Here is an 11,159-nt window from a genome sequence, read left to right on the forward strand (position 1 = left end):
AAGCAAAGCTTATTAAATCCTACCCCTCCATCTGGTACTTTTACAATCAGTAACTGTCACATTTGTTCACTTCCTGATTTCCTAATATAATTAAAGTTTTTTCTTGTTTGTTTATTAATTTTTATCCTCATATAATTTTAATTTTAATTTTAATTTTAATTTTAATTTTAATTTTAATTTTAATTTTAATTTTAATTTTAATTTTAATTTTAATTTTAATTTTAATTTTAATTTTAATTTTAATTAACTATATCAGCAAGTTGAAGTATTTGTGATTTTAGAAATAAGGAGTTAGTATGTTCTCTGTAGGCGGCATTTTAATTTTAATTTTAATTTTAATTTTAATTTTAATTTTAATTTTAATTTTAATTTTAATTTTAATTTTAATTTTAATTTTAATTTTAATTTTAATTTTAATTTTAATTTTAATTTTAATTTTAATTTTAATTTTAATTTTAATAATTTTAATTTTTAGCACATCAGGACTGGTTCAAGACTCTTCATCCTTGTATTTAGCAAACATATTAAGGCAGCTCTTTGAAGCACAAAGAACGTTTTATCTATAATGACCCAATAATAATCTATAATTTAGGCTAACAATATGTTGGTAATCAACATATAATCATCTAATGTATGCCATTTTTTTTTTATCTTTCCAGTCAAGATTCCCACACGAAGGACCTACATTGACCCAGAGACTTGTGAAGACCTGCTGCAGGCTGTCCATGCCTTTGCCAAGGAGTTGGACAACTCCAGCATCAAGATTGAGAGGATTGTTCACACAGGTAAATTACTCTGTATACCAAAATTGATGACAGCGCTTTTATCAGAACTTCTTAGAAGCAAGTACCTATAGAACAGGGGTGTCAAACTCCTGGATGTTTAATAGTAATACAGTTGAACCTTGGTTAGCATCCAGGAGGTCCAACTCTAGCTGAAATGGATGTTAACCAAATCATTTTATTGCTGTAAGAAATTATATATTAAATCAAATTATGTTAACACAAAGTATTTTTTATAGTTTGTTTTACATGCAAATAAAAAAAGAAATAGATATGAACACAAAAATGATAAATTAACATTGTATGTGTGTATGTATATATATACACATATATATACATATATACACATATATACATACATGTATACATATATATATATATACATACATATGCACATATATATACATACATATGCACATATATATACATACATATATATACATACATACATATGCACATATATATATATATACATACATACATACATATATGTATGTATATATACTATGTGTATATATATATATATATATATATATATATAATCTATATATATATATATAGATATAGGTATATGCATACATACATACATACATATATGCATACATACATATATGCATACATACATATATATATATATATATATATATATATGCAAAATATAAATCATGCAAAATGTTCTATGTTAACCAAAAAGGACGCTAACAGAGGCGGACACTAACCAAGGTTCCACTGTATTATAAATACTGTGGTAAACTTGTGGCCCACTCGAGGCCTGTTATGGGAAATAAACCACCACCACAATAACTCTAAACACATAACTCCCAGCAAGGCATGCTGGGAAGCCGTAAGCACGTCCATGTACTGAAATGTTGTAAATACAAATTGAGAAAATTGGACCACTTTCTTTGCGCAATACAATACTTGACGCCGCCTCACAAAGACTCAGCTGCCCCCCCACGTATGGTGAGCAATGTATGTGAAATAAGGAAACTTGGTCATTACAGTAGTAATACAATTATTTGAGCTGTATACGTATACTTTGCTATGAGTCACGACTTATTTTTGCTCACAACAAGAGCATCGCACCATATATCCAGTTTGACCTGCACTATCTTTCTCCCACTGTTGATGTATCATTTAGCGGGGGGGTTATGACCCGCGTTTGTCTGTCTCCCCCCCTAACAGGCGACTTTGGGGAGGTGTGTCGCGGCTGTCTCAAACTGCCAAGCAAGCGAGAGCTACCGGTGGCCATTAAGACATTAAGAGCAGGCTGCTCGGAGAAACAACGGCGTTCGTTCCTCAGCGAGGCCGGTATCCTGGGGCAGTTTGACCACTCCAACATCATCAGACTGGAAGGCGTCGTCACCAGCGGTAAGTCAGGTCAGCGGGGGGGAATTTAAAAAAAAAAAAGGGGGTTGGGGTGGAAATCCTTAATATCCCTGGATCAAAAGGTGAATGGGATTCATCCATTACTTAAAAGGAAGAGATGGGAAAAGTGGAGTGAGGCAACTTATAGGATTGGAAAGGCTGTCGCTAGTGGAAGCAGTGAAGCAGAATGGGGTAAAAAAAGCAGAATTAGAATCTTACTATTTCAATATATGGCCTGCAGAGAGGGTCAACCTTATGGTACGCAAGGAATGAAATGAAAAGCGAAGGCGGGAGGGGAGGGAGGGAGGGAATGCACTGGACAGCCAAGATTGGAAAGAGCATTGGGACACTGCGATTGCTTCAATATCTCACACATAGAAGGGGATCAACACTCACAGCAAGAAGGGACGAACTGGACGATGGACAGGGAGAGACGGTGTAACCAGCACGCCGAGCTACACTGGGATCTATATAGACCAGGGGTCTCAAACTCAATTTACCTGGGGGCCACTGGAGCTAAGGTCTGGGTGAGGCTGGGCCGCATCAGGTTTAAAAAATAAATAAATAAATAAATAAAAATATGTATATATATATATATATATATATATATATATATATATATATATATATATATATATATATATATATATATATATATTAAAAACTGAAAAAAAAATAAATAAAAAAGTGTCTTCAATGCTTCTGCTTCTGCTATACCCTCCACTTTTCAGTGCTTTTGGTTCTCTGATAAAACGTTATATTATTATAAATTATTATAAATTATGATAAATTAATTTTCAGTTATTAATAAATTATTAAATAAATGTTTAATGTTATTTTTTTTATTTTTCGACAAAAAATAAGCTGGAAAAATAAATAAGCAAATCAAAAAACAAATTAACAAATTAATTTGTATTTATTATTAAATTATTAAATAAACGTTAATTGTTCATTTTTATTTTTCGACACAAAATAAGATGGAAAAATAAATCAGCAAATCAAAAAACAAATGAAAAAAATTAACAAATTAATTTGTATTTCTTATTAAATTATTAAATAAAAGTTTAACGTTATTTTTTAATTTTTGACACAAAATAAGCTGGAAAAATAAATAAGCAAATCAAAAAACAAATGAAACAAATTAACAAATTATTTTTTATTTATTATTAAATTATTAAATAAACGTTTAATGTTAATTGTTATTTTTGGACACAAAATAAGATGGAAAAATAAATAAGCAAATCAAAAAACTAATTAAACATTCATTCATTCATTAAACGAATTAAACTCGGGGGCCTCAAACTAGCGTCCCGCGGGATGCATTTGGCCCGCAGGCCGTGAGTTTGAGACCACTGATCTAGACAGATGCCGAATGTCCTGGAGCTAAAACAAGATGGGAACAGAAGCTAAAAGGAAGGAAAAACACACGAGAGACTGATATGATCTGATGATGAGGTGGAGGTTAATGGCAAAGGCAGGTGAAAGGAGACTTAAAGAGTTTGTAAAGTTTTTCTGATGTGTGTGTGTGTGTGTGTGTGTGTATGTGGGTGTGGGCAAGGTGCCCGGACACACTGTGCGCAGCAGGATGGCAGCAGATGTGCAGGGTACAGTAATTGGTGCTCGAGACACAGTGGGACTCTGGGATGCACTCCAATCTCCACCGCCAGACACACACACACACACACACACATACACAGCTGCACTAACACACAATTAGTGTGCTTGTCACACAAACACAATAGCAGTGTGCTCTTTACTCGCAGTGACTACCACACAGCTGGTTGCCATACAGTCGCACATCATGCAAGTAGATAGTAACAACATATAACACACATATTGGTTACCTACAAAGCATTCATTCATTTTCTACCGCTTATCCTCACAAGGGATGCTGGAGCCTATCCCAGCTGTCTTCCCTGGACTGGTGGCCAGCCAATCACAGGGCACATATAGACAAACAACCATTCACACTCACATTCATACCTATGGACAATTTGGAGTCGACAATTAACCTAGCATGTTTTTGGAATGTGGAAGGAAACCGGAGAATGGTGCCATGTTGAACTTCCAGTAACCAGTATGAGGGTGGTTCTTTGTCATGTGGTGCCATGTTCAACTACTAGTGACCAGTATGAGGGAGTTCATAGCCATGTTCAACTTCTAGTGACCAGTATGAGGGAGTTCTTAGCCATGTTGAACTTCTAGTGACCAGTATGAGTGTGGTTCTTTGCCATGTTGGACTTCTAGTGACCAGTATGAGGGAGTTCATAGCCATGTTGAACTTCTAGTGACCAGTATGAGGGAGTTCTTAGCCATGGAGAACTTCAAGTGACCAGTATGAGGGTGGTTCTTTGCCATGTTGAACTTCAAGTGACCAGTATGAGGGAGTTCTTAGCCACGTTGAACTTCTAGTGACCAGTATGAGGGTGGTTCTTTTCCATGTTGAACTTCGAGTGACCAGTATAAGGGAGTTCTTTGCCATGGAGAACTTCGAGTGACCAGTATGAGGGAGTTCTTTGTCACGTGGTGCCATGTTGAACTTCTAGTGTCCAGTATGAGGGAGTTCTTTGCCATGTTGAATTTCTACTGACCAGTATGAGTGCGGTTCTTTGCCACGTGGTGCCATGTTGCCATGCATCCATCTTCTATTCCGCTTATCCTCACTAGGGTTTTCGGGTGTGCTAAGCCTAAAAGTAATGTTAAAATATCATCTCATCTCAACATTTAAATAATATGTATTTCATTTCATCACGGTGTTATCCCGTTTCCTAAAGCGCCGTTCTCCTAACTATCCACCCTTTGACCGTTACTCAATGCCCTATTGATGCCATTAAGATGGAAAAGCCCCCCTCTTCTCTTGTCTTTTGCTTACACATCCGCCAATTTCATGACCTACCATTTGCTCCACCTTCTCGCAGGCAGCTCCGGGATTATCGCTAATAGGATTAAAGAAAATGGGATTTTTTTTTGTTACCTTTTGGAAGGAAACTGCAGACGGCCTTAGTTGCAATAGAAGTGTTCCTTGCATTTGCTGATTGCCAGAAGCTATTTTCAGCCATGCCTGCAAATGACAGTCCCCCCCCCCCCCGATATGTATGATCCAATTATGTCCTCACAGGTGTAGCTCAGATCAACCATTTTAATATGATGAAATGTTTAAAGTAGCCAATGTTAATCAAATATAATTTGGAGGAAAGGGTCGGGATTCCCAACCATGATAAAAAAAAATAGCCAAAATTTAGACAGTAGGTACTTAAAATATGAATAATATTCTCATAAAACCAACATAACATGTCAACTATACCTACATCTACAACCAGCAAGGCATGCTGGGTAACCTCACGGTATATGTACAGTACTTTTTCTATTTTTATCACTGAAGCAAATCTTTAAAATCATATATATATTATGTAATGCCAAGAGGCTACAATCTAAACGATGCATCTTAAACTACCCTAAATGTGTCTCACAACAGGCCATCCTGTTAAATCCTGAGGCCCGTTTTATGAAGCGGATTCTTTTATTATCTATTGACAGCATCGCTCTTTATTAAATTACAAACTTTAAAGGCTAGGAGCAAATGATTTCACTCATAAAAGTTTGCATGCATACAATAATCTCCCTGCAGTGAATACCGTGGGGCATTTAAGCAGAGGAACTAATAATAATAGTACAAACAATAGAATTTGATGGGGGGGGATATGAATGGCAATTTAACATGCTGAAAGCACACATGTGCCTTTATAAAGGGTTCAAACCACTTTTTAGTTTTTTTTAATTAGCTCTCCAAAGACTATATTCATTTATTATAAACTCCTATACCCACTACATTAGTAAAGTGGGGTTCGTTTGTAGTTAGGAAGCACTTTAGTCATGTGACCAATCACATACATGAATTAAAACAGGTCGTTTTGGCGGGAAACACAAATCCATGAAAATACAGCTGAATAGGTGCAGATTCTGGAAGATCTGTGCCGATTATTGTGTGTAGCTGCTCTATAGGAGTCCACAACTCAATACAAAAGGGTTAAAAAATTAGCATTTTAAGTCAGTGAATGTGTTTTTAATGCGATGGACATTTTTTTTTAACACCGGAGTGGAGGTAATGTGCATGTTAGCGGTATTAATTAATGTTTTTGATTATTGTCCTTGTGGTGTCCTTCCATTATTTTACAGATTCAATTGATATTCAATTATCAAGATTCAAGATACCTTAAACACGTTTCTTATTTTAGTATTCTTTTTCTTCCAGTGCAAAGTGCTTTTTCTTCCGCAAAGTATGTGTGAGTTGTGCACGTTTGTGTGCATGCAGCGTGAATATTTAAGGGTGGTTAAACTTGCTGAGACAGCCAGGGCAGCACACAGGTTGTTCCAGCTTCACCGCAGTTCACTGAGTGAAGAATGGCTTTGCCACAAATCCTGCCATGCTGCCAGGATGACTAACCTCACTTTATCCCCTCTCTGCACCCGTGTCTATGTCTCTATTTCTTCACCTGTGTTTTTTTTTTTACTTCCTATTTTTTCATGTCTTGCTTTGTTTTGCTTGTGTTCAGGTAACACCATGATGATCATTGTGGAGAGCATGTCCAATGGATCCTTAGACTCCTTCCTGAGGGTAAGTATTGCGTGCTGGTGAGAGCCAATAAAGGCAGATTTGTGCACCGTAATCCTGCCTCATCACGGTTCTGCTAACATTACAATATCTTATAGTCTTATATAACAGACCGTGCGTAAATCTTTCTTCCAGTAACCTTTGAGCTTTGACTTTGTAGCTTATTTTACACTGAACAGGAAGTTTCAGTGTTCAGTGTGACTTTGTAGCTTATTTTACACTGAACAGGAAGTTTCAGTGTTCACTGTGACTTTGTAGCTTATTTTACACTGAACAGGAAGTTTCAGTGTTCAGTGTAAAATAAGCTACAAAGTGAAGCTTTGACTTTGTAGCTTATTTTACACTGAACAGGAAGTTTCAGGGTTCAGTTTAAAATAAGCTACAAAGTGAACACTGAAACTTCCTGTTCAGTGTAAAATAAACTACAAAGTCAAAGCCCCCCCCCCCCCCCGATATGTATGATCCAATTATGTCCTCACAGGTGTAGCTCAGATCAACCATTTTGACTTTGTAGCTTATTTTACACTGAACAGGAAGTTTCAGTGTTCACTGTGACTTTGTAGCTTATGTTCACTTTGTCGCTTATTTTACACTGAACACTAAAACTTCCTGTTCACTTTGTAGCTTATTTTACACTGAACACTGAAACTTCCTGTTCAGTGTAAAATAAGCTACAAAGTCACAGTGAACACTGAAACTTCCTGTTCAATGTAAAATAAGCTACAAACTTTGTAGCTTAAAATGAGCAACAAAGTGAACACTGAAACTTCTTGTTCAGTGTAAAATAAGCTACAAAGTCAAAGCTCGGTAGTAACATTAACATTGATATTAAAACTGAACAACTAATTTTGTTGTTTACTGGAAGAAAAATTAACGCACGGTTTGTTGCGTGCACAGTTTAATGCTGTGTTTGTACAGTAGTTATATTGCGGTGCTGTTTAAACATGATGTTGGCAGTACTACCAAAGATTGAATATTGTTTACATATTAGCCGATACCAGTGCCAAATCTGCGCTTTTGAAATGGGGCTAATTGTGCATTTTTAAGCATTAGCACCACATGTGGGAGGAAACCAGACGGGGGGAACATGTAAACTCTGTATATTTATTTAAACTGTATTATTCCTTATTCCAAGGCCAGCAATGTGTGTTTATTGACATATTGGTACAAGAAATCTGCATGTTTACAAACCCAAATGGGGCACTTTTGCTTCAAGATGTTGTCTTTTTTGCTATTTGCTTAATTATATGAAACCACGGCTTGTTTTACTCCCTCAAATGAAGAGATACCAGCTTTTTTTATTTTTTTTTGTAGCTTTTCCTCACTCACACTTTCCTTTTCACGCTCAAAATCACAGAAACATGAGGGTCAGTTGAGCGTAATGCAACTGATGGATATGCTGACTGGTGTGGCATCGGGGATGAAGTACCTCGCCGAAATGGGCTTTGTTCACAAACGGCTGGCTGCACATAAGGTAAGAGAGCAGGTAGCGCAGTGTGGGGGGATGATAGACTGGAGTATGTAGGTTGATGTATGTCTCAAGCTAAGGTTTTTTTTTTTTTTGACAGCCTTCTTGAAATACAATTTGTCCTTGTCTGCCATCGTGTTTGACAGTCATTTGTCTGTAGCTTCTTATTTGAGGAATACATGAAGCTGAAAATGACAAGACAATGCTGTCAAAATCACTTTGTCACAACAAGGATTTGCTCCGTCGGTTTGTGCCTCCTTAAAAAAGAAACCCGGGCTGTCAAAACTGCAAATACGGTCGTCGCAATGTGCAAAATAACGGACGAGAGCACTTGTTCTTGGCGCTATAAGAGCGTCTTCCAACTCCTAATTTAACCCATACTTAATGAGCAAACTTGACCCTGTATGAATATCTATCCATCCACTCTCTTTACAGGAAGTTGTTGTTAAAGCTCAAACTTTTCCAAGGCGGCTGCGCCAAAATTAACTCCTCTCAAGTAAGGCTACGTAAGTGAACAGCCCCAGACTGAACTAAATCAAAACATACTTAATTAAAACATTCCGATCCAAATTATGAGGATGTATTACCAGGTGGCAAGCTGGTGTACTAATGCATAAGCAAGTGAGTACATCATTAGATGATTAATCCTAAAGCACTTGGCTGGAGAGAGATATATAATTTTATATCAAACTGAGTTATTACATGATTCATGTGAGGCAATACTAAGAGATAGAACACAACCGACCCCCTCCAATACACACTCACTGCACTACGGAGCCTAAGTGTGTGAAGGATAGGTATGAACGAGCCTTTATTGTTGAAAGAAGTACAACAAAATTGTGCAATTATGCAGTGAGACAAGAGGTGACAGGACAGGATGAAGGAGGGGGAACAAGGGGAACAACACTAGAAAAGGGGGAGGGGAAAATAACTACTCCAAACTAACCTCCTAATGAAGGAGCACAGTGAGGGACTGATGAAAAAAATGGTAATGGTAATGGTTTTATTTCATTCGAACATGCATCAGATTACAATTGAATGCATCCCATAATCAGTTCACAGTTTCACATGTCCAAAAGGAGTAGGAAGAAGCAAAGCTTATTAAATCCTACCCCTCCATCTGGTACTTTTACAATCAGTAACTGTTACACATTTGTTCACTTCCTGCTTTCCTAATATAATTTAAGTATTCTATTTTATTTTTTTTAAATTAATTTAATAATAATAATTTAATTTATTTTTATTTTTATTTTTATTTTTATTTTTATTTTTATTTTTATTTTTATTTTTATTTTTATTTTTATTTTTATTTTTATTTTTATTTTTATTTTTATTTTTATTTTTATTTTTATTTTTATTTTTATTTTTATTTTTATTTTTATTTTTATTTTTATTTTTATTTTTATTTTACAAGGTGATATGACCATCCAATGACATAATGTGTACCATAGTAAGTGTCAATATAGTGATATATATAGCACATCATGACTGGTTCAAGACTCTTCATCCTTGTATTTAGCAAACATCAACTGCTTGTATTGTTTCTTGAATTGGCTCATCGTTGTGCATTGTTTGAGGTCCTTACTCAATCCATCCCATAGTTTGATTCCACATACTGAAATGCTATGGCTTTTTAACATAGTCCTAGCATATAAGTGTTTCAAATGTAGTTCTTCCCTGAGATCATATTTCTCCTCTCTTGTAGAGAAGTATTGGATGACATGTTTAGGTAATTGGTTATTTTTTAGCCTTATGCATTATTTTAGCTGTTTGAAGATTAACTATATCAGCAAGTTGAAGTATATGTGATTTTAGAAATAAGGAGTTCGTATGTTCTCTGTAGGCGGCATTATGAATTATCCTTACTGACCTTTTTTGCACTACATTTAGCGAGTGAAGATTGCTTTTATAGTTATTTTACTTTTATTAGTTAATTTTAGAAAAAAAAGCTTGGTATACAAGTAAAACACATAAACACAAGACCAGCGCCACAAAGGGGAAAGGGTTCCCATTGCGGCCAGCAGCCAGCCACAGCTACCTGCAGCCAATTAGGGCGCATGCCGTGGTCCCTGTCATGCCCAGACCGGGGCGGTGGGGGGTATAGCGGCGATAGGTGTTAGATGAGGAGATCATTCCATGATTTCGGTTTTTGGGGAACAGTGCAGAGAGAAGCTCTGCCAACGCTTCAACAAAAAACGCTCCAAAAATCCTCTACAATAACCGTGCAATAAACTGTGCAATAAAACTGCATCTACCTTGAGAGGATAATACTGTACTGTAATGGATCCTGTACCAACCCACCAGAGTAGAGCTGACCTACCTTGTCACAGAGAGTCACGGATGAGAGGCGAAAGGTCTTCTCAGACCATTCCAATTTGATTCCATACCCTGGGAACACAAAGACCCGGTTTAAGGACAACATTCACAGGCATTCCGATCTAATGATAGTCACAGATGTGCCTGACGCCAAGGTGGCTGTGTTGTGTTTATTTGTTAGAGGCTAAATGATTGAATCTTTTCGGAAGAGATGAAAGGACAGCATTGGATTCGAGTGGTGGCGCAACCCCCCCTCTGTTCAGATGTTTTTTCAACCTTGACATTGATGGCCTCCCTCGGTCCTTTTAAATCTGTGTTCTCTGTCCAGAATGTGGGGTTTTTTTTTGTCCTCAAAAGTGTGTTGCTTCTTCAGTAGCGGCTATACAGTACATTAAAACTATAACTATACTGCATTGAGGTATTAGACCCTATCAGACACAGATACTATTCATAACATAAACATAATAGAATGTTATGACATTTGTGTTCCTGGTGTGCAGGTTCTGGTTAATGCCAATCTGGGCTGCAAGGTGTCTGGCTTCAGACCTCTTCAAGAGGACAAAATAGAGGCTATCTACACCACTCTGGTAAGGTTCCCTTATTATTAACTTCC

At 36.5% G+C, this 11,159-nt stretch overlaps 1 protein-coding gene across 3 annotated transcripts in view; it reads left to right on the plus strand.

Annotated features, from left to right (window-relative positions):
- Nucleotides 1-11,159, plus strand: part of LOC131101547 (ephrin type-A receptor 7-like) — a 206,481-nt gene that overhangs the window by 183,846 nt on the left and 11,476 nt on the right. For all 3 annotated transcript variants that reach the window (XM_058046809.1, XM_058046810.1, XM_058046811.1), the window contains 5 exons: nt 660-785; nt 1,968-2,153; nt 6,704-6,765; nt 8,120-8,236; nt 11,047-11,133. In XM_058046809.1, the coding sequence (XP_057902792.1) occupies nt 660-785; nt 1,968-2,153; nt 6,704-6,765; nt 8,120-8,236; nt 11,047-11,133 (578 nt within the window). The remainder of the gene's footprint in view (nt 1-659; nt 786-1,967; nt 2,154-6,703; nt 6,766-8,119; nt 8,237-11,046; nt 11,134-11,159) is intronic.

This window comes from Doryrhamphus excisus, chromosome 14, assembly GCF_030265055.1.
Source record: "Doryrhamphus excisus isolate RoL2022-K1 chromosome 14, RoL_Dexc_1.0, whole genome shotgun sequence".
Taxonomy (NCBI): Eukaryota; Metazoa; Chordata; class Actinopteri; order Syngnathiformes; family Syngnathidae; genus Doryrhamphus; species Doryrhamphus excisus.